We start from the raw sequence: 25000 nt of genomic DNA, 5'->3' as shown, positions 1-25000 counted from the left end.
CTGTCTAAACTAAATACTGCCGTGATGAAACGCCATATCATGGATTATCAAGGATTCTCTCTGAAACAGTATGGAGCTCAAAGGCTTTCTCTCTTGCCGGTTATACCACAAGGTGAGTTCCTTTTTATTTCCTGCTTCTTCACACACATGCTCTCCAGTACAGGTTAGCTCTGAGTGTTAGCCATGCTAATGTAAACACCGACCATATTACGTCCAAAACAGTCGGGCATTGTTTCTGATAGCAACGTTTCTGATAGGGCCGTGGGTCCACATTTCAGATATTACGTCATATCGGATCAAATCTGGATCAGCTCCGTTGTTCCCCCGTTTTTAGAGATTTGGGTACGGAGGAAAAGAGAGGGTTTTATTTTCTGACGCTGCGTGAGTTCCCTGACACACCGGGGACACATCTTTATGTAGAAAAGACATTAAAAAGTGCATTTTGCATGATAGGTCCCCTTTAACTAATCCTATTGTATTCACAAATAGGAAGCTCTAATGTAGAAAATGAATCCTTAAAATTGAAAACAAACTTTGAAACTAGTCTCAATTTGCTTTGCACATCTCTATCAGCGTCAACCAACCCTTCAACAGCAGGTGATGTTCAAACAAAGGGATGCTGCACTGATCTGTTTGGTGTTTGGAGCCAAACACTTCAGAGACATGTTCTGTATATATCTGAGACCTATAATATATTGATGAAAAACAGTATAATAGGAGACCTTTAATGACCTCTTTAATGTCCTGTGTGTAGATCACATCAGGCGAGTACATCCAGATGTCTGGGCGAGCCGGCAGGAGAGGAATGGACGACCGAGGAATCGTTATCTTCATGGTGGACGAGAAGATGAGTCCATCGATCGGCAAACAGCTGCTCAAGGTAACCTCGATACTGCTGCCTTTTTGTTCCTAAAGCTACTCATTATCCTCTTAACTGCTGTCTACTAGGGATGGGAATGATTACCAGCTAATAAAATGGTGCCTCGTCAACTAAAACAAACACTGATGCACACAAACAAACTCCACAAAGAACAACAACTCAGACTTAAATCTTAAGGGCATACATAAATCCAGAAGCATATTAAAATAAATGTCCTTCACATAAACTGGTTTCTGTTTAAACCACACAGCAAGGTTTCCATTAGGTAGCACTCATTTCCTACCCTTAATGATCTGAAGCATCCATACATCTCACACACAAAGGGGGTCACAAACATGTAGAAGGTCTCGAATCCAAGAAATTACATCATATCTTACGAAAAATATCAAAGAAAAAAAACAGGTGTAACGTTACACTCTAAAGGAGAGTCCTACACAACACAACTTGGCATCAAAACTGATTCATGTGTGGAAATATGTCGACCAGGTTAGTAAAACCTTAATTATAGGATATGTAAATTTGGTTAATCGGTTAACTTGGGATTCGAATATACATTTGCTTTCAAATTCCCATCCCTACCGTCTACACCAGGGGTCGGCAACCCCTGGCACGCGTGCCACCAATGGCACGCGGCACCGTAACCAGTGGCACACTAGGAATAAGTGGAATAAGTGTACAAAATATTTATTTTATTTTCGGATCCTGAACGAGACCGCCGCCAGAGCGCGTCTCCCCGTTACCTGCAGAAGGAAGCCATGCACGCAGCGGCAGCCCCACTTCTCTTTAAACTCCAGGCGACTTTCTGCCGCTTTCCTCCGTAATGCAGTGCTGATAGTTTCACCACAAAGGAAAGCACTTCACAAATTGCATTACCCATAAGGAGCTGTAAAAATGCCGCAGTTTTTGCGTGGCGATCGATATCGGCCGATACTCACTCTCTGCCGATCGATCGGTGCTCTCTAAAAAGGCCGATCGCGAGACGTAACATACATGACACTTTTCTCTGTGTGCGGCAAAACAGGCTCGCCAAAATCGCTTCACCAGTCTGGCAGTATTTTAAGTGTCCGAAAAAGACAATAAAATAGCGGTATGCAACGTGTGTGAAGCAGAAATCCTGCAGCTCCACCCGCTGTGACGGGCCGGTGAGCAGAGCAGAACACACATTAAGAGTTAGACCTAACACACTTAGCTATTTGATCTACCTTTGGAACTAGTTATAAATATATTTATTCTTCACTGTCACTCATTACTGGATCAGTGAGCTGCATAGAGATACTGACAGGCTGTCAGGAGAGAGAGAGAGAGAGAGAGGAAAAGAGAGAGTTCCGCTCATTTCTCCCGTGTTATTATCCAAAGTGAATGTAAACTTGAATAATGTAGGCTACTTCATTTGAATGTAACAATTATGTTGGTTGTTGTTTGTGGAAGCGCCAGTGAATGAGCCCCATTAACTGAGTTTTAAACATCACTTTACACAAGTGTTTTCGTCGAGCTCTTCAACACCCCCCCCCCCCCCCCCCCCCCCCCCCCCCCCCCCCCCCCCCCCGTTGATAATTCACGCTGATAAAAAAATGTTTTTAGAATGGCACTTCATATCAAAAGGTTGCCGACCCCTGGTCTACACACTCTTCTGTTAGCCGCCAATAAAACATATGTCCCTTCTGTCTGTGTGAACGGTTGAATGGAAATCGTCTGAAGTCTTTGGATCAACGAGGCGTTCAGAGGAGCCAGAGTCTCTCCGTCTTCTGTCTCTGATTTGACACGTTTATCGCTGCTATAAATATGTTTCCGCACAGCTTTTCAAAGAGGTTGTGTTAATGTAAACCTGTTTGTTGGCTCCAACGCATTACCCTAACTCACAGGGAGAAATCTGGGTTTCATAATATCTGCGTTTCTGGAGGTTTAGTTTGGGGGGGAAAAGGACTTCAGGGCTGAACTGGAGGAAGTACTGACATATTTGCAGGTTTCTGTGCATGTAAATGGTCTGCAAATACTAATATGAACCTGGAAATGAGCCTAATATGTCCTCATTAAATCAAAGTAGTTATACCGCAGTGTAGAAATACTTGCAAACAGAAGTATAAGCAACACAAAATATACTTAAAAGACCAAAAGTACTAGTTCTCCACAACGGCCAATTTCACAATATATATCACTATATGTCAAATTGATGTATTGTTAAATGGCTAAATGTGAAGCACTTTGAATAGAGAGGCGAAGTCCCTCCCCTTCCAGGGACCTCCATGGGACCTTATTTCGGAAAAAGTATGTATTGAAGTCAATGGGGAGAGAAAGATTATCTTTGGATCCTGTTTGAATTGTGCCATGAATTACACATATGATGTTTGTCAATCTTAAAAAATCATTTCCATGTCAAAAAAGTCACAGTTTGTCGTAAAACTGTTGAAATATAAGACTATGAAAAATACGCAACTAGAAAGACTACAAACCCCAGAGTCCCGGTCCCGCATGCTGGCTCTTAGGAACCGACTCACTCCCCTTGTGTGTATGTACAGCTCTCAACATGCCCAGACTTGGAGTGATTTTCACCTCTTTTAATACTTTCCGCCTCATTCTGAAAGAAAGAAGTGAAATGTGCCAACGTGACGGCCGTCTGGGTGTGTGGTGCGAGACGGGAGATGGAATTCATTGAGCGGTTTCACACAAACAAAAGTGTTACTAAACAGTTTTACGACACATTTTAATTTGTTTGACTTTTAAATTATCTTTTAAATTGACAAACATCATATGTGTAATTCTCTCTCCATTGACTTCAATACATACTTTTTCCGAAATAAGGTCCCATGGAGGTCCCCCGGAAAGGGAGGGACTTCGCCTCTCTATTGCTGTGCTATACAAATAAACTAACCTTGAACCTTACTATATGCATGCTCTAAAAAGTAATATATAGCCTTTATTTGATAGTTTTCTTTGTGTTTCTTTGTCATGTTGCAGGGCTCCGCAGACCCTCTAAACTCTGCCTTCCACCTGACTTACAACATGGTGCTGAATCTGCTGCGAGTCGAGGAAATAAACCCTGAATACATGCTGGAGAAATCTTTCTACCAGTTCCAGCATTACAGAGCCCTGCCTGGCGTCGTGGAGAGTGAGTACTTTATTTCATAATAATAATACATTTCATTTGTGTTAGAAAAATCTCACTCGTCACCGGCTTGAGCTTCAATATCAGGAAACATGTATTTATGACTTTCTCTCAAAATCTCAAAAATTCTGACTTTTTCTCAAAATTCTGACTTTCTCTAAAAATCTAAAAATGCTGAAAATCCAGATTTTTTTCCCCTCAAAATTCTGACTTTTTTCTCAAAATCTCAAAATTCTGTATTTTTCTCAAAATCATGTATTTATTCTCAAAATCCTGACTTTTTTCTCAAAATCCAGATTTTTTTCCCCTCAAAATTCTGACTTTTATCTTAAAATCTCAAAATTCTGACTTTTATCTTAAAATCTCAAAATTCTGACTTTTTTCTCAAAATCTCAAAATTCTGTATTTTTCTCAAAATCATGTATTTATTCTCAAAATCCTGACTTTTTTCTCAAAATCCAGATTTTTTTCCCCTCAAAATTCTGACTTTTATCTTAAAATCTCAAAATCTCAAAATTCTGTATTTTTCTCAAAATCATGTATTTTTTCTCAAAATCCAGATTTTTTTCCCCTCAAAATTCTGACTTTTATCTTAAAATCTCAAAATTCTGTATTTTTCTCAAAATCATGTATTTTTTCTCAAAATCGTGACTTTTTTTCTCAAAATCCAGATTTTTTCCCCCTCAAAATTCGGACTTTTTTCTCAAAATCCTGTATTTTTCTCAAAATCGTGTATTTTTTTAAAATTCGGTCTTTTTCGGAATACTTAAAATGTTTAATAATCCCTCATCACCGGCTTGAGCTTCAATCTCAGGATCCATGTATTTGTGATCCTCTCCAGAATGGAAGTAGTCATCACACACAGAGCATCAACTAGTTCCTGAACAGTGTCCTTCACATGCTGATATACAAGAGAGGGAGTTACACAGTCACAAGATGGGGGAATAGAAAGCAGTATTCAAGTGCATTTTGCATGATAGGAGACCTTTTAAAGAACCGTATTTCACTAGTAGATGCTAGAATCACATTTCTTCTCTCTTAGTTGCCTAGCTCCAGCTTTAACTATATTTTTCTGTTTTGTTCCTGTGCAGAGATCGAGAAGTACGAGGCGCAGTACAACAGCATCGAGATCCCCAACGAGGAGGGCGTGGTGACGTACTTTAAGATCCGACAGCAGCTCGCCAAGCTGGGGAAAGAGATCCAGGAGTTCACTCACAAACCCAAATACTGCTTACCCTTCCTGCAGCCCGGCAGACTGGTCAAGGTGACACACACACACACACACACACTTCACACACACTTCACACACACACACACACACTTCACACACACACACACACACTTCACACACACACACACACACACACTTCACACCAGTGGTGAACCGTCAGGGCCTTCAAGGTATTCAGAGAATACCCTGAAACACTTGGATAAAACAAACACAAAAATAAAATTGAATAAAATGGATAAATGAGAATGGTATCAGATTTTGTTCTGGGTCAACCAATGATATATTGATTTGTAGCCAATGGGCGTGTTCTTTCAGAGTTTCCCTCGGTTCCAGAGTGCTCTAGAACAGTGGTTCTCAACTGGTCAGGCCTCGGGACCCACTTTTTCCTTAGTCAATAGATCGCAACCCGAAATTTTGAACCACTCAAATTTATTCAACAAAAAATGGTGCTGTAATATATATATATACGCTTTTCAGCATACATTATTAATGAAAGTGAAGTACAGTGCATATATCCCTTCACAGAACTAAAGTATGCTTTAAAATAAGGTTTAATGAGATGATGGAATCAAAACTGAACTGTATAACATAAAAAGGCCCACATGCTGAAAACCCAAAGTGAATTGTGGGTAGGGTAGCTAGCCCCCATTGTTCTGTGACCTGTCAATCATCAAACCGGGGGTCATATTTCATTATGTGTTCATTTGTATCTGAAGTTGTACCCATGGATGTATAAAGAGTAGTTCTACCGCAAAGTTATTCTCCGTGGGGACTTTTATTGAGAAGATGATCACTACGTTCAAAACCGTTTATGGTCTCCGGTACTTCCAGTCCAACGCCTACTGCATGCACAGCGTTAGAAAATCGGGCCTTCAAAATAAGTTTGACTTTTTCCCTCACACATCTGCGACCCACTCGAAACCCACCAGTTGAGAACCACTGCTCTAGAAGGCCCGGTAGTTCACTGGAGAGAGACAGAGGATTCAGCGTAAATGCTACGTAGCAATTCATTTGAAGTTTTATAGTTTTTTTTTACGTCAAAATGGCAACAGGTGAAGATGATGTTGTTGTGGAATTGTTGTTAGTACCCTTTTCAAGATGATCATTCAGTGAAAAGATGGACATTATAAAAAAGGGCCGTCCAACCCAAAGTGACTGCCTCCGTGACGTCCGTCTGACTAGAACACCCGAATGTTCGAATCCGGGTGGAGGGGGCGTGTCTACAGAAGGTCCAGTTGTGATACACACGGTTCACCACTGCTTCACACACTTCACACACACTTCACACACACACTTCACACACACACTTCACACACACACTTCACACACACACTTCACACACACTTCACACACACACTTCACACACTTCAACCATATATCAACAGGGCAATAATGATATATTCAAGCATGTAATTGAATGGCTCCTTGTTGTAAACCCTCAGGTGAAAAATGATGTCTCTGACTTTGGCTGGGGAGTGGTGGTGAACTTTTGCAAGAAGTCGAATGTGAAGGTGAGTTTGTTTTTGATTTGTGAGCCCATTTACATGTGGCTGTGTCTAATGAATGTGCATTATAAATATTTGTATTTTATTTGCCTTTTTTTTCCTGTGACACATTATTTTTATATAAAAATATATGTTTACATTTTGGACATTTTTCTTCTAAATTATGTTAATATACATTTTTTTAATTCCTTTTGATAAAATTGTATCTCCAATTGAACATTTTATTTTAACTCATGTTTTCTATGTATATAAAAGTGTGTTTTACTTTTTTTGACATTAACATTTCTTTTATTTATAAATAATACATATTTTTGTTCTATTTTATTTTATTCGAGTTTATACATTTTTATTTTTAAGATTTCCTTTTTTCTCTAATTTCTTATAATTAAATAAATATTTTAAGTCTAATTTTACTTTTAAATACAGAGCATCTGTCAGGAAACCCAATTTCTCCCAGTATAAATAAAGTATCCTGATAATCGTGTCTCCCATGCAGTCCAGCACGGACTCTGAGCCTCTGTACGTGGTGGAGGTTCTGGTTCACTGCAGCAAGGACAGCGTGAAGGATGCTGCCACTGAGGCGGCTAAACCTGCAGCTCCAGGAGAGACCGGGGAGATGCAGGTGAGAGACAGACAGACAGACAGACGTTCAGACGTACAGACGTTCAGACGTACAGACGTTCAGACGTACAGACGTACAGACAGACAGACGTTCAGACAGACACACAGACGTTCAGACAGACGTTCAGACAGACGTTCAGACAGAGACGTTCAGACGTAGAGACACACAGACAGACAGACGTACACACAGACACACAGACACACACACACACACACAGACAGACACACAGACAGACACTTTGTATGTTATAATTATATATTTAATATATATTAAAAAAATGAATTATTCCCAAAGATCTAAATCGAGAATAACCGAAAAAAAACATTTTTTGTTGTTGTTTAGAAACCACATTGCTTCACATTTTAAGATTGGATGAACCCCAACACACACTCACCACTCACACACACACGCACACACACACACACACACACACACACACACACACACACACACACACACACACACACACATACACATACACATACACACACACACACACGTAGAGCTGTACCAAAAGTCAGAAAGTGGCATTTTATTGATAAAACATGGATTTTAATATTTTTACAAAATTCATAACTTGTTTCATTTTAACAAAATATCTTTGCTTCAATTCTAAATTTGACAGATTTGGGCTTTTAATAACATGTTCACTGTGTTTAAAACTCTGCACACGAAGGGAGGAACACACTGACACTAGTTATATTAAAGCCAAATTAAGGTCTGAGGTTAACACAAGCACAAACGTTTTTATAATTAATAATAAATGTTTAAAAATATATAAATTGTCCCATTGAACCAGGGAGATGTTGCCTTCAGGGTCCTCTACGAAAATACGACATCCCTGCACCACTTACAATAGTGTTGTTCTCTATTTCCAGGTGGTCCCAGTGATGCTGCATCTCCTGACCTCCATCAGCTCCGTCCGTCTCTACATCCCCAAAGATCTGAGGCCCTTTGACAACCGGCAGCTGATGCTCAAGTCCATACAGGTACATCGTAATTATATATATATATATATATATATAATAATTATAGAAATATAAGAAGTTACAGTAAAATGTCCAATTAAATAAAATGTTCAAGTCCATACAGGTACAAGAAGCCGTCAAACTAAAGAGAATAGACTGTTTTCACTCAGTAGTAAATAAATAAAATGCAACAATAATAATTATAGAAATATAAGAAGTTATAGTAAAATGTCCAATTAAAGATCAAATAAATTAAAATATATATAAACATGAGATTTTTAAGGGATAAAAATAATAATAATTTAAAGTGTATATGAAAAAATTGAATATAACAACGTCTATAAACACAAGACGTTAAATTTCCAATAAAAGATCAAATAAAATAAAATAATTTATATAAACAAAATATTTAGCGTTTATATGTAATAAGGTTTTTAAGTGAAGCTTTAAACATTTAATATATATTAGGGTGGTCCTTAGTGCCATGTATATTTTTGAATTCATTTATTTTAAGCTCCAACCCCCGGAATGTGTTATGATAGTCAAGAAAACTCTCCTGGTGAATTTTATTCAAATTCCAACAACATGTACCCCTCCCTCATCAACCTTGAAGATTAGCCTCAGTAGGGTGGTCCTTAAAATTGAAAGTCGGAAAGTCTAAGCTCCAACCCCCAGAATTCATTCTATTAGTGAAGAAGACTCTCCTGGTTGTTAGGGAATAATTTGCTTAGGTATTCAACCTTCGACCCAGTTCATCATGTTCTCTCTTCACTGTCTCCTTTCCCACGGCATAGTTCTACGGCCTTGGGTTCTGCTGCTATCTCTCTTAAGGAGGAGCAGCTTGGGTTCTGCTGCTATCTCTCTTAAGGAGGAGCAGCTTGGGTTCTGCTGCTATCTCTCTTAAGGAGGAGCAGCTTGGGTTCTGCTGCTATCTCTCTTAAGGAGGAGCAGCTTGGGTTCTGCTGCTATCTCTCTTAAGGAGGGGCAGCTTGGGTTCTGCTGCTATCTCTCTTAAGGAGGGGCAGCTTGGGTTCTGCTGCTATCTCTCTTAAGGAGGGGCAGCTTGGGTTCTGCTGCTATCTCTCTTAAGGAGGAGCAGCTTGGGTTCTGCTGCTATCTCTCTTAAGGAGGGGCAGCTTGGGTTCTGCTGCTATCTCTCTTAAGGAGGGGAAGCTTGGGTTCTGCTGCTATCTCTCTTAAGGAGGAGCAGCTTGGGTTCTGCTGCTATCTCTCTGAAGGAGGAGCAGCTTGGGTTCTGCTGCTATCTCTCTTAAGGAGGGGCAGCGTGGGTTCTGCTGCTATCTCTCTTAAGGAGGAGCAGCTTGGGTTCTGCTGCTATCTCTCAAGGAGGGGCAGCTTGGGTTCTGCTGCTATCTCTCTTAAGGAGGAGCAGCTTGGGTTCTGCTGCTATCTCTCTTAAGGAGGAGCAGCTTGGGTTCTGCTGCTATCTCTCAAGGAGGGGCAGCTTGGGTTCTGCTGCTATCTCTCTTAAGGAGGAGCAGCGTGGGTTCTGCTGCTATCTCTCTTAAGGAGGAGCAGCTTGGGTTCTGCTGCTATCTCTCTTAAGGAGGGGCAGCGTGGGTTCTGCTGCTATCTCTCTTAAGGAGGAGCAGCTTGGGTTCTGCTGCTATCTCTCTTAAGGAGGAGCAGCTTGGGTTCTGCTGCTATCTCTCTGAAGGAGGAGCAGCTTGGGTTCTGCTGCTATCTCTCTTAAGGAGGAGCAGCTTGGGTTCTGCTGCTATCTCTCTTAAGGAGGTGCAGCATGGGTTCTGCTGCTATCTCTCTTAAGGAGGTGCAGCTTGGGTTCTGCTGCTATCTCTCTTAAGGAGGTGCAGCTTGGGTTCTGCTGCTATCTCTCTTAAGGAGGGGCAGCTTGGGTTCTGCTGCTATCTCTCTTAAGGAGGGGCAGCGTGGGTTCTGCTGCTATCTCTCTGAAGGAGGAGCAGCTTGGGTTCTGCTGCTATCTCTCTTAAGGAGGAGCAGCTTGGGTTCTGCTGCTATCTCTCTTAAGGAGGAGCAGCTTGGGTTCTGCTGCTATCTCTCTTAAGGAGGGGCAGCTTGGGTTCTGCTGCTATCTCTCTGAAGGAGGAGCAGCGTGGGTTCTGCTGCTATCTCTCTTAAGGAGGAGCAGCTTGGGTTCTGCTGCTATCTCTCTTAACCTGTTTCACGCCTTCCCCCCGGTACCGGGCGGATAAACGCGTCATTTGCAGGAAACAACATCTAAGGAATCTTAATATTGAATAAAACTATGAATGTGTTATATCCATGTAACGGGAAGAAACTCAGCTAACTGATCTTTTTAATTTTCTTTTTCAAAAAAAACCCACAATGCTAGCACTCAGCCTCTGAATTAGCCTCGATCGAAAAAACGGGACTGACAAAGGCACATAAACTCACTCAGAACTCCCTTATTACTTATCCTAGATGCACAACCAAACACTATTTTTTGGTGTCCTGGAGACACTGAATCTAACGGTGCCCACCTCAACACTCAGTGATAAACATTCGCGACGCTATCAACGAAAGCGTACATCATCACATGTGGAGCCAAGAAGCTAAACATGTAAATATGGCTCACCTTGGTCAAAAGTGGTCTTCAATGGCATTAAAACGATAAAAAAACGATGCTGCAGTTAATCCATAGGTTCATCCTATGTGTCTGTGCCTTCTTTGAAATTATTTCTGATAATCCATAAGCAATACAACTGCGTTTTAGTTTCCAAACTCCAGAAGGAGACATTCCTCCAGTTTGGTTTCGTTTTCCACACGCGAAGCGGCAACATTTTTTCTTTATAATGTGTGTCTATGTGAGTCTCCTCCTTCGATTCTATTGGCTCTAACGGTCACAAGGGTATGTCAACCAACCAGATCGAGCAAGGGGGGCCAGAGATAGGTCAAATCCACCCAAATGACCCCAGATGGCCCAGTTTTTGGCTAAATCTCTCTAAAAAGGTCAAATTTCACTTGTTTTGCATCAATCTTGATACAGGGTACTTATTATATGTTGTACTTTGGATTCCTAAAGCTTTTAGTCTACTAACCCATCATCCAAGGGTAGTTTTCACTATCTGTAAAAAATAATTTTTGGACGGACACTATAATTTACAGTTTTTTACTATGTAAAATCTGAATTTTCTTTAAAATAAAAAACATTTATATTGATTCTGACACTTCTACATCCAACTCACAGGTTTATCATTACTTTGAGAAAAGATTATTAATTTAACCCTTTTAGAAGGGAAGATATGGTCATTTGTTCTGGGAATGTCATTTTCGAGCCTGAGACCTGAAAAACAGGCTCAGAGTGGAACAGGTTAAGGAGGAGCAGCTTGGGTTCTGCTGCTATCTCTCTTAAGGAGGAGCAGCTTGGGTTCTGCTGCTATCTCTCTTAAGGAGGAGCAGCTTGGGTTCTGCTGCTATCTCTCTTAAGGAGGGGCAGCTTGGGTTCTGCTGCTATCTCTCTTAAGGAGGAGCAGCTTGGGTTCTGCTGCTATCTCTCTTAAGGAGGGGCAGCTTGGGTTCTGCTGCTATCTCTCTTAAGGAGGAGCAGCTTGGGTTCTGCTGCTATCTCTCTTAAGGAGGGGCAGCTTGGGTTCTGCTGCTATCTCTCTTAAGGAGGAGCAGCTTGGGTTCTGCTGCTATCTCTCTTAAGGAGGGGCAGCTTGGGTTCTGCTGCTATCTCTCTGAAGGAGGAGCAGCTTGGGTTCTGCTGCTATCTCTCTTAAGGAGGAGCAGCTTGGGTTCTGCTGCTATCTCTCTTAAGGAGGAGCAGCTTGGGTTCTGCTGCTATCTCTCTTAAGGAGGAGCAGCTTGGGTTCTGCTGCTATCTCTCTTAAGGAGGGGCAGCTTGGGTTCTGCTGCTATCTCTCTTAAGGAGGAGCAGCTTGGGTTCTGCTGCTATCTCTCTGAAGGAGGGGCAGCTTGGGTTCTGCTGCTATCTCTCAAGGAGGAGCAGCTTTGGTTCTGCTGCTATCTCTCTTAAGGAGGAGCAGCTTGGGTTCTGCTGCTATCTCTCTTAAGGAGGGGCAGCTTGGGTTCTGCTGCTATCTCTCTTAAGGAGGAGCAGCGTGGGTTCTGCTGCTATCTCTCTTAAGGAGGAGCAGCTTGGGTTCTGCTGCTATCTCTCTTAAGGAGGGGCAGCTTGGGTTCTGCTGCTATCTCTCTTAAGGAGGAGCAGCTTGGGTTCTGCTGCTATCTCTCTTAAGGAGGGGCAGCTTGGGTTCTGCTGCTATCTCTCTTAAGGAGGAGCAGCTTGGGTTCTGCTGCTATCTCTCTTAAGGAGGAGCAGCTTGGGTTCTGCTGCTATCTCTCTGAAGGAGGAGCAGCTTGGGTTCTGCTGCTATCTCTCTTAAGGAGGAGCAGCTTGGGTTCTGCTGCTATCTCTCTTAAGGAGGAGCAGCTTGGGTTCTGCTGCTATCTCTCTTAAGGAGGAGCAGCTTGGGTTCTGCTGCTATCTCTCTTAAGGAGGAGCAGCTTGGGTTCTGCTGCTATCTCTCTTAAGGAGGGGCAGCTTGGGTTCTGCTGCTATCTCTCTTAAGGAGGAGCAGCTTGGGTTCTGCTGCTATCTCTCTGAAGGAGGGGCAGCTTGGGTTCTGCTGCTATCTCTCAAGGAGGAGCAGCTTGGGTTCTGCTGCTATCTCTCTTAAGGAGGAGCAGCTGGGTTCTGCTGCTATCTCTCTTAAGGAGGAGCAGCTTGGGTTCTGCTGCTATCTCTCTTAAGGAGGAGCAGCGTGGGTTCTGCTGCTATCTCTCTTAAGGAGGGGCAGCTTGGGTTTCTGCTGCTATCTCTCTTAAGGAGGGGCAGCTTGGGTTCTGCTGCTATCTCTCTTAAGGAGGGGCAGCTTGGGTTCTGCTGCTATCTCTCTTAAGGAGGAGCAGCTTGGGTTCTGCTGCTATCTCTCTTAAGGAGGAGCAGCTGGGTTCTGCTGCTATCTCTCTGAAGGAGGAGCAGCTTGGGTTCTGCTGCTATCTCTCTTAAGGAGGAGCAGCTTGGGTTCTGCTGCTATCTCTCTTAAGGAGGGGCAGCTTGGGTCTGCTGCTATCTCTCTTAAGGAGGAGCAGCGTGGGTTCTGCTGCTATCTCTCTTAAGGAGGAGCAGCTTGGGTTCTGCTGCTATCTCTCTTAAGGAGGGGCAGCTTGGGTTCTGCTGCTATCTCTCTTAAGGAGGAGCAGCTTGGGTTCTGCTGCTATCTCTCTTAAGGAGGGGCAGCTTGGGTTCTGCTGCTATCTCTCTTAAGGAGGAGCAGCTTGGGTTCTGCTGCTATCTCTCTTGAGGAGGAGCAGCTTGGGTTCTGCTGCTATCTCTCTTGAGGAGGAGCAGCTTGGGTTCTGCTGCTATCTCTCTTAAGGAGGGGCAGCTTGGGTTCTGCTGCTATCTCTCTTAAGGAGGGGCAGCTTGGGTTCTGCTGCTATCTCTCTTAAGGAGGGGCAGCGTGGGCGCATTGTTGCTGCCAGTCTATGACCGAGCACAAGCCGCCATGAGGTAGTTTACTGTTCAGGGACGTAGGTTCCCTGGCGCACGTTCTTTCCTATGGACGAGAGCTCTAGTTAGATTCAGGGTCCATCATGTTTAGTCTCGCTGATGAAGAATGTTGATTATTTCACTCTGAACTAGTTCAAACCTGGAGCTGCAGAAAGAGTTCTTCAGAATTGGTTTGGTAACCTCTGAGTCAACTCGTGACACACCACCCGTCTTGTCAGTTCTCCGGCCGTAACTCCAAATAAACCGCCAGTGTTTGCCATCGAAGCTCCAGCTCTCCTCGTGCCTCTCTGAGTCCTGTTTCCAATTGCTTCAGAAGTTTCCCCCCCACAGCAGCCCAGCTCGATGAGGGGGGGGGGGGGGGGGGGTACATGTTGTCAGATTGAGGACAGCATTCACCAGGAGAGTTTTCTTGACTAATAGAATGAATTGTGGGGGTTGGAGCTTAGACTTTCCCACTTTCAATTTGAAGGACCACCCTAATATATATATATATTAAAAATATTAACAAGATCTAAATACACACACACACACACACACACACACACCTTTTATTTGTGTAGTACTCAAAGACCTTATACATCGTTTGACATTGGAGAAAAGGTCATATTCTTTTTAAAATATGGCAAAAATGGACACAATTGATATTTTTGTGTAATTATCTACTGCTGACCTCATATTTATAGTTTATTTATTCAATTATTTTTTTGTTTATTTTTTTATTTATTAGCAACTTTCACATTTTGATTAATATAAAAAAATTAATTCAATTAATTTATTTTAGTTTTTTCAATTTTTTGAATGTATTTCAATTTGAACTATTATTAGTTTTTTATATTTTTGTCACAGACACACACAAACAACAAATTAAAGTGGACCTATCATGCTATATTTGAATAATATAGTGTAGGACCATACCTATATAAGGCATATTTATACTTTTTTTTTCTTCAAAATACCAAACAGATCATGCATTTTAGCCATGCCTCATTTCGCTCAATTTGACAATTTCTAGCTCTGGGCAGATTCAGTGAGAACAGCACCACCTACAGGCCTGGCATATGTACTACAGCGTCTCCAGCGCTTTCGAACGGCAATGGCCGTGGCTGTCTCCTCCTGATTGGTGGAGTTGGCCCAATAGCCGTAGCGCCACCGTCCTGACGTCAGGACAGTGTTCAAATCTGGATCAGTTTTTATCAGATCCGTTGCAGCCCCTTTTTTAGAGATTTGGGTATGGAGGAAAATAGAGAGGGTTGTGTTTTCTGACACTTGGTGAGTTCCCTGGAACACCGGGGACACATATTCATGTAGAAAAGACGTACAAAAGTGCATTTTGCATGATAGGTCCCCTTTAAATAAAAAACTTGTCTGAAACCCGTCTGTAAATCACTACTCTATCTCTTTTCTTTTGCTTTGCGTGCAGGAGGTGCAGAAGCGTTTCCCGGACGGCGTTCCTCTGCTGGATCCCGTGGACGACATGGGCATCAAAGACCCGGCGCTGAAGAAGGTGATCCAGAAGGTCGAGGCCTTCGAGCACCGCATGTACTCCCACCCTCTGCACAGCGACCCCAACCTGGAGGCCGTGTACTCGCTCTGTGAGAAGAAAGCTGTGGTGAGAAAACGTACCTTTAAAGGGGCCCTTTTATACCCCTGAAACACCTCCATTGAACTCCTTTGTTTAGTTCCGGAACATAGTGACATCACTGTGTCATACTGTGCTCCTATTGGCTAGCCCTCCAACACATATTGATGTGATCTCTAAGAGGCTGACAGATCACAACTACCAGTCAGAGCAGATCACTATTATTATTATTATTATTCATTTAATAATAATTATTAGTAGGGGATGAGTCCTTACCCCAAGTGAAGGAGGGCACCTAGTAAGGATGCCACCTGGGCGCCTCCCTAGGGCGGTGTTCCAGGCACGTCCAGCTGGGAGGAGACCGAGGGGTAGAACTAGGACCAGGTGGAGGGATTATATCTCTTCTCTGGCCTGGGAGCGCCTTGGGATCCCCCAGTCAGAGCTGGTTGATGAGGGGAGAGGAACGTTTGGGGCTCTCTGCTGGAACTGATACCTCCGTGACCCGACCACGGATAAGCGGGAGAAGATGGATAATTATTAGTAGTTTTTTAATTTATTCATTCATTATTTTTTATATACAAATTCCACGAATAATTAAAAATAACATGTTATTCAGTATTTATGGGTCGAAAATTGACTTCTAGGTCCTAATTTTATATATTATCTTTTTTTGCATTTCAGTCGAAGGTGTTTTAAATGTACAGATTATACATGTATGTGTAACTTATCTGAAGGTAATAAACAACAGTGTTTTAATGAGAGCTGAAACAATTAACTCTGTCAGCCAATAGGACACTAATTGCCTATTTTATTTAAAAACAAATGAACAGTTTTGTGTAAATATCAGCTGTTTTTTCTGAGGTACTTTACTGACAGTTTATGGAGTTTTTAGATGTGTTCATAGTTTTGAGACAAATCTACCTCCATAGAAAATGTAATGTCAAACCTCTCACACATACACACAGTGGGTTTTGTTATTGTTTAATTATTAATTACTTTTTTTGGTATCTACAGTTGCTACCTTTTGTTAGATTACAATCTGTGACCTTCAGTTGTCTTTCCTGCCAGACGTGTCGGCCTCAGCTTTGAATATCTTTACAGACAAACACAGGGAGAGAGCGAGGGCATTGTTCATGCAGCGCCTCGCCCTCAGGTCAGATCAGAGGAAAGACGTCTCATAAAGCAAGGGGATCTATTCTTGGGATATTGAGTCAACAGAGCAGTCACTGAGTCTCTTCTACTCGGGGAAAGTCCGGCACAGAAAGAGGGCAAAAGGCCAACTAGTGTTGTAGAGAGATGAACTAAAACACATTCATTAATCATTCAAACCAACCAAAAACAGCCATATGTTGTTTAAAATGTTACTGTGGGGGAAACTTCTGTGTAGCAATGCATGGAGTCACCGACTCAGGAAGGAGACACGGTGAGAGTTGGAGCTTTGATGTCAAACACTGATGGGTTTATTCAGAGTATTCGGCCGGAGGATTCACATCACAAATCAAAGAGTCAGAGGTTCTGACCACACGGTAGAGTTGCCACGTCAATTCTGAAGAACCTCTCTCTATGCTAGACCTTTTAACAGGTTCACAGAGAATCAACATCTCTGAAGGAGTAGACTAAACACTGAATCACCTGCGTCCGACGCTCATGGCCTCAAGGATTTCACATCCTAGAGCCCACAAACACCGATAAAGAAGTGCCTCAGTGTTCTCACAACAATTACCCTTCGTGCCAGACAAGTTGACCGGTCTCACACTGGTGACAACACATATGGCATCAAGGCCTTTCCTTAAAGGAGATAACACATGTCAGAGTAAAAGGTTAGATATCTAGAAGAATTATTCCTTAACAGTTCCTCTCTTTTTATCATTTTTGATAACCTTAAAACATTAGTCTAATAATTCTGGTCAATACTTAAATCAATAGGCGTCTTCAGATTCGAGTGTGGTCTCACCTTACATTCAATTACATCACAAAGTAGAGTAAGATTGAAACATTCAATCACAATGATTGATACAGGCATAATAGGCAATCACTAGCCAAAAGCATTTAAAACTTAGGATCATAAGAGATCCAGCTAAGGCATACAATTCACAGTGGTGATTTGATCAATCTGTAATCGGCAAAGTTGCAGTGTCCTCAATTTTAGGATTAACCGATAGATCGGTGCCTGAAGACCGTCCAAGAGCAATAACTAGCTTATCCTCTTGCGACTCCACTATCCCTGCTCTAGTGGTGCTATGCCCCCCCGATCAGGAGCTCATAGACTTTTTTCTCCTCTACCCTTTCTATCCGAAACCACACAGTTAACTGTAGTCCTGCTCGACCAGCCTACACACCTCCCATCATGCTCATCCCAACGATAAAACACAGTTTTGCTCTACACTTGCATGCCACTGCCCACCCGTGATCAATTAGCCTATAATTTTATGTATGCACCCCGGACCGACACCAGCTCCTCCAGCAATGTAGGGAGCCTGTCGCATCAGGTAATGCACGCACCTCGCACCTGCCAGCGCATCGTAAACGGCCACAAGCCACGAGAGTGCCTTTTAAACCGTCTCGTTTTTAATAGAGACGGCGGTGGTGTGAGTTAAAGTTATAGACAAAAGCTGTGACTTTCTCCCTCTGAGTTCACTTCACCAGCTCATGCAGATACGGGGAGGTATGTGACACACATCCCCCGGAGCCGCAGCTGGAGCCGTGTGTTTTTTAGAGGCGCTGGGGGTAATATCTCTGGCTGCTTTAGTTAACTGCTAGTGTTGGCCGCTGAAACCCCCGGAATCTCGGCGATTTGTTCATTACAAATCTCTATTTTGATTTCACACAGAAGTTCCACTTTACTGCTGCCCTCATTAAGGTCTTTTTAAACATCTCCGTGTATGCCTGCACGGCACATACGTCCCGAGCAGCACACACAGAGGGAACCAGCCAAGACAGAGTCCCTGGATGATCCCCTGGGGTTACTAGCCCCAAATGTTCATTAACCAAAACGAAACGCAGCCGCTTAGCTTCACAGATAATTTTAGGATACCGTCAATCACAGATTCTGGTAAGGCAATGTCCAAATGTAGATTTGAAATCACACTTACCAGTCTCTGAAGATCTGTTGGTATCCTGCCGACAACGCCAATTTGTGGAGGAAACTTCTGTGTAGTAATGCATGGAGTCACCGACTCAGGAAGGAGACACGGTGAGAGTTGGAGCTTTGATGTCAAACACTGATGGGTTTATTCAGAGTATTCGGCCGGAGGATTCACATCACAAATCAAAGAGTCAGAGGTTCTGACCACACGGTAGAGTTGCCACGTCAATTCTGAAGAACCTCTCTCTATGCTAGACCTTTTAACAGGTTCACAGAGAGAAATCAACATCTCTGAAGGAGTAGACTAAACACTGAATCATCTGCGTCCAACGCTCATGGCCTCAAGGATTTCACATCCTAGAGCCCACAAACACCGATAAAGAAGTGCCTCAGTGTTCTCACAACAATTACCCTACGTGCCAGTCAAGTTGACCGGTCTCACACTGGGGACAACAACACATATGGCACCAAGGCCTTTCCTTAAAGGAGATAACACATGTCAGAGTAAAAGGTTAGATATCTAGAAGAATTATTCCTTAACAGTTACTATTATTGCTGCTATTCTTTTTTTAATGTAATATTATTATTATTATATATTTTTAGGTATTTTTTTTTTTATTGTATTTTCTATTAAAACATTTATTTTTTATTTAGTGCTATTTAAATTTTTTATATTTGTATGTAAAAAAAAATGTTTTAACGTAATACTTTTTGTATTATTTTATACATTTTTTTAACATATATAGCTTGTTTTTAGGCTTTTTAGTGAAGCTTTAAATATTTTATATATATGTGTATATATATATATATATATATATATATATAAACAATATTGAATATAGCCAAAGATCTAAATCGAGAATAACCGAAAAGAAAAACAGTGTTGTTTAGAAACCACATTGCTTCACTTATAAAGATTGGATGAACCCCATAACACACACGCACATGCACACACACACACACCCACACACACGCACACACTCTGTACTCAGCCTGCAGTTGATGACTTGATGAAATTATAGTTTATAATTGGATTTGGCAGTAAGTAGGAACTCCTGATCTTCCCGTCTGGTGTGATGAGGTTCATCCGACCTGTGGTTCCTCAACAACAACAACAACAACAACAACACATTTATCAGGGTTTTACTTGATGGTAATTCTCGATTTAGGTCTTTATTTTTTAAACGTTTTTTTACCATTTTATTCTCAGATTGTATCCACCTTTTCTCCCTCATAAATGCACCATTTGAATCATGGATATCCTGATAATTTAATTACAATGTTTAGCAACCATTTCTCAAAAAGTGTGCTTTATTTGCAACTTCAATCCTAAAAAATATCCACCTTTTTTTTTACGTACATTCGTAACTTTTCGGGGGAATATCTACGGCCCTGAACGCACCACTTAAATGATGGAAATCCTGGTAATTTAATCACAATGTGGTTCACTGTTTTATCCTAAAAACCAACCAAAGTCACTTGAATCTTACACCTTTTTTGCCACGTACATTTGTGAGTTTCTATCATTCATTTAATGGGGTTTCTTTACAGCCACAGGTGGGAAGTAGTGGAGTACAAATACTTCGTTACTGAACTTAAGTACATGTTTCTGGTATCAGTACTTTACTCCACTACTTATTCTTCTGACTACTTTTTACTTTCTACTTCTTACATGTTGAACACAAATACCTGTACTTTCTACTTCTTACATGTTGAACACAAATACCTGTACTTTCTACTTCTTACATTTTGAACACAAATACCTGTACTTTCTACTTCTTACATGTTGAACCCAAATACCTGTACTTTCTACTTCTTACATGTTGAACACAAATACCTGTACTTTCTACTTCTTACATGTTGAACACAAATACCTGTACTTTCTACTTCTTACATGTTGAACCCAAATACCTGTACTTTCTACTTCTTACATGTTGAACACAAATACCTGTACTTTCTACTTCTTACATGTTGAACACAAATACCTGTACTTTCTACTTCTTACATGTTGAACCCAAATACCTGTACTTTCTACTTCTTACATGTTGAACACAAATACCTGTACTTTCTACTTCTTACATGTTGAACACAAATACCTGTACTTTCTACTTCTTACATGTTGAACACAAATACCTGTACTTTCTACTTCTTACATGTTGAACCCAAATACCTGTACTTTCTACTTCTTACATGTTGAACACAAATACCTGTACTTTCTACTTCTTACATGTTGAACCCAAATACCTGTACTTTCTACTTCTTACATGTTGAACACAAATACCTGTACTTTCTACTTCTTCCATGTTGAACACAAATACCTGTACTTTCTACTTCTTACATTTTGAACCCAAATACCTGTACTTTCTACTTCTTACATGTTGAACACAAATACCTGTACTTTCTACTTCTTACATGTTGAACACAAATACCTGTACTTTCTACTTCTTACATGTTGAACTCAAATACCTGTACTTTCTACTTCTCACATTTCCCAAACAGGCTGGTTCCTTTAGTTTGAATGTGTGTTTGGTGGCGTGATCATTATTATTTAGAGTCATTGCGTGCCTATTGATTTGAACACGATCCGTGTATCCATCATTTCCTGGTCTTCTCTAAAGAAGAGGGACCAATGAAAACGTTGTCATGTTGCCGTTGTTCAGCATGGAAACATTCATTAGCTAACAATGACATTATTGTTCTATTAATATAAAGGGAGGTCAGGTACTCTTTAAAACAGCTGCTAGTTATGGGTACTTTTTACTGAAGTACATTTCAAAGCCCTCTTTACTTTGACTTGAGTAAAGAAGTTTAGTCAGTACTTCTACTTTCACCAGAGTATTTTTAAACACGAGTATGTGTACTTCTACTTGAGTAAAGGATGTGTGTACTTCTTCCATCTCTGTTTCCAGCACGTAAAGGGTTTTAAATGTGTGTTTCAGATCGCAGCAGATGTCCGTACGGCTAAGAGAGAGCTGAAGAAGGCGCGCACCGTGCTGCAGATGGACAAACTGAAGTGCAGGAAGAGAGTCCTGCGACGCCTCGGATTCGCCAGTCCGTCCGACGTCATCGAGATGAAAGGACGCGTCGCCTGTGAGATCAGCAGGTAGGGGAGGAATACACACAATCTGAATATGAGTGCGTCTGTAATGATCATCAAGCCTTTTTAAAGCAAGTTGACAGACGTGTCATTTTAGATTTCCACGTACAATGTTTGACAGGGAATGCTTTTATTTTGAAGTGCAAGTATGTGTCTTTCTGCTCTTTCTCTTTCCTGTTATGATTTGAAATGAATTTGAGTTTGTCGAGTGCATTTTTAGACTCGCTTTGTTCTTCACTCGAAGCTTTCATTACACAACACTTATTCCCACGCCACATTTCTTACTAAAGACCATTTTAATGAATGACATTCTGATTATTCTTCCAGCGGTGACGAGCTGCTGCTGACGGAGATGGTGTTTAACGGCCTTTTCAACGACCTGACGGTGGAACAATCCACGGCTCTGCTGTCCTGCTTCGTCTTCCAGGAGAACGTACGAATAAAAAAAATCAAATAATCCCCTTTATCCTCCACACACACACACACACACACACACACACACACACACACACACACACACACACACACACACACACACACACACACACACACATATATATTAAAGGTCTCCTATTATGCAAAATCCTCTTCATCAACATGTGTCCCCTCTCCCATCCACTTCATGATGTCATAACGATGTTTTGTCTTGTGTAACCATTAGCCAATCACCAACCAAGGTAACCCCCCCCCCCCACCTTATCACCTGAATCTCCTCCTAGAGCACCATTGAGTTCTTTGTAACCAAATGTCTCAGAGGGGCGTGGGGAGGGGCTCCTTATTTTCATCTAAAGCAACAGACAGAGAATCAGCACTTTGGAAACAGGGCTGAAACAGAGGGGATTATGGGTAATGCTGCAATGATCTGTTTGGTGTTTCAGCCAATCAGAGACAGGCTCTGTATGTAACTGAGACCTGTGATGTATTGATGAAAAACAGTATAATAAGGGACCTTTAACCTGTTACGCACGGCCCCCCCGGTACCGGGCGGATAAACGCGTCATTTGCAGGAAACAACGTCTAAGGAATCTTAATATTTAATAAACTATGAATGTTTTATATCCATGTAACGGGAAGAAACTCAGCTAACTGATCTTTTTAATATTTTTTCTCCAAAAAAAACCCCACAATGCTAACACTCAGCCTCTGAATTAGCCACGAGCGAAAAAATGTAACCTATCTCTGCACCTAAACTCACTCTAACTCCCTTATTACTTATCCTAGATGCACAGCCAACCCATTGTTTTGCATCTCCTGGAGACACAGAATCTGGGGGTGCCCACCTCAACACTCAGTGATAAACATTTGTGACGCTATAAACGAAGCTAGGTAGCTAGAAACGCTAACATGGCTTACCTTGGTCAAAACTGGTCTTCAATGGCATTAAAACGATAAAAACGATGCTGCAGTTAATCCATAGGTTCATCCAATGTGTCTGTGCCCTCTTTGAAATGATTTCTGATAATCCATAAGCAATAAAACTGCTTTTTCGTTTCTAAATGCCAGAGCTAGAATGTCCCTCCACTCTGCTGCACATTTACATGCGTGCAGCCCCCACCTTTTCTCTTCACAACGTGTGTGTGTGGGGGACTCCCCCTTCGATTCTATTGGCTCTAACGGTCAGAAAGAGGTGTCAACCATCAAAATCGACCAAGGGGGGCCAGAGATATGGAAAAAAAAACATTTTCACCCAAATCACCTCAGAGGTGGGGTGGTTTTGGCTAAATCTCTCTAAAAAGGTCAAATGTCACTTGTTTTGCATCAATCTTGATACAGGGTACTTATTATATGTTGTACTTTGGATTCCTAAAGCTTTTAGTCTACTAACCCATCATCCAAGGGTAGTTTTCACTATCTGTAAAAAAGAATTTTTGGACGGACACTATAATTTACAGTTTTTTACTATGTAAAATCTGAATTTTCTTTAAAATAAAAAACATCTATATTGATTCTGACACTTCTACATCCAACTCACAGATGTAACCTTGCTTTGATAAAAGAAATTATTCATATAATCCTTTTAGAAGTTAAGTTGTAGTCATTTGTTTTGGGCATGTCATTTTCGAGCCTGAAACATGAAAAACAGGCTAGGTGCTTAACAGGTTAACCTGTTTCACGCCTTCCCCCCGGTACCGGGCGGATAAACGCGTCATTTGCAGGAAACAACATCTAAGGAATCTTAATATTGAATAAAACTATGAATGTGTTATATCCATGTAACGGGAAGAAACTCAGCTAACTGATCTTTTTAATTTTTTTTTTCAAAAAAAACCCACAATGCTAGCACTCAGCCTCTGAATTAGCCTCGATCGAAAAAACGGGACCTACAAAGGCACTTAAACTCACTCAGAACTCCCTTATTACTTATCCTAGATGCACAACCAAACACTATTTTTTGGTGTCCTGGAGACACTGAATCTAACGGTGCCCACCTCAACACTCAGTGATAAACATTCGCGACGCTATCAACGAAAGCGTACATCATCACATGTGGAGCCAAGAAGCTAAACATGTAAATATGGCTTACCTTGGTCAAAAGTGGTCTTCAATGGCATTAAAACGATAAAAAAACGATGCTGCAGTTAATCCATAGGTTCATCCTATGTGTCTGTGCCTTCTTTGAAATTATTTCTGATAATCCATAAGCAATACAACTGCGTTTTAGTTTCCAAACTCCAGAAGGAGACATTCCTCCAGTTTGGTTTCGTTTTCCACACGCGAAGCGGCCACATTTTTTCTTTACAATGTGTGTGTATGTGAGTCTCCTCCTTCGATTCTATTGGCTCTAACGGTCACAAGGGTATGTCAACCAACCAAATCGAGCAAGGGGGGCCAGAGATAGGTCAAATCCACCCAAATGACCCCAGATGGCCCAGTTTTTGGCTAAATCTCTCTAAAAAGGTCAAATTTCACTTGTTTTGCATCAATCTTGATACAGGGTACTTATTATATGTTGTACTTTGGATTCCTAAGCTTTTAGTCTACTAACCCATCATCCAAGGGTAGTTTTCACTATCTGTAAAAAATAATTTTTGGACGGACACTATAATTTACAGTTTTTTACTATGTAAAATCTGAATTTTCTTTAAAATAAAAAACATTTATATTGATTCTGACACTTCTACATCCAACTCACAGGTTTATCATTACTTTGAGAAAAAAGATTATTAATTTAACCCTTTTAGAAGGGAAGATATGGTCATTTGTTCTGGGAATGTCATTTTCGAGCCTGAGATATGAAAAACAGGCTCAGAGTGGAACAGGTTAAAGCATGTGTGTGTTTCCTAATGAAGGCAGTGTCTTCTCGATCATGCCTACAGTCTCTTTGGATAGCAGTAACTGCAGTTTAGAGAACAAACCACATGTTAGATATTTACTTTCACATTAATGATGTCTTTTTCCTCCTGCAGGCCAGTGAGATGCCGAAACTGACTGAAACACTAGCAGCTCC

General features: G+C 41.4%; 1 protein-coding gene across 1 annotated transcript in view; it reads left to right on the top strand.

Moving 5' to 3' along the window:
• mtrex (Mtr4 exosome RNA helicase) overlaps positions 1 to 25000 on the top strand; it is a 53964-nt gene that overhangs the window by 24967 nt on the left and 3997 nt on the right. The window contains exons 15-24 of the mRNA XM_034125773.1: positions 755 to 880; positions 3836 to 3986; positions 5075 to 5247; positions 6657 to 6725; positions 7216 to 7341; positions 8220 to 8330; positions 15212 to 15400; positions 21395 to 21558; positions 21880 to 21985; positions 24960 to 25000. The exon at positions 24960 to 25000 is cut by the window's right edge and continues 16 nt beyond it. Of these exons, the coding sequence (XP_033981664.1) occupies positions 755 to 880; positions 3836 to 3986; positions 5075 to 5247; positions 6657 to 6725; positions 7216 to 7341; positions 8220 to 8330; positions 15212 to 15400; positions 21395 to 21558; positions 21880 to 21985; positions 24960 to 25000 (1256 nt within the window). The remainder of the gene's footprint in view (positions 1 to 754; positions 881 to 3835; positions 3987 to 5074; positions 5248 to 6656; positions 6726 to 7215; positions 7342 to 8219; positions 8331 to 15211; positions 15401 to 21394; positions 21559 to 21879; positions 21986 to 24959) is intronic.

The sequence above is a fragment of the Trematomus bernacchii genome, unplaced genomic scaffold (genome assembly GCF_902827165.1).
Source record: "Trematomus bernacchii unplaced genomic scaffold, fTreBer1.1, whole genome shotgun sequence".
In the NCBI taxonomy this organism is placed as follows: Eukaryota; Metazoa; Chordata; class Actinopteri; order Perciformes; family Nototheniidae; genus Trematomus; species Trematomus bernacchii.
The sequence above is the reverse complement of the archived record's forward strand: the minus strand, read 5'-3'. Positions and strand labels throughout refer to the sequence as shown.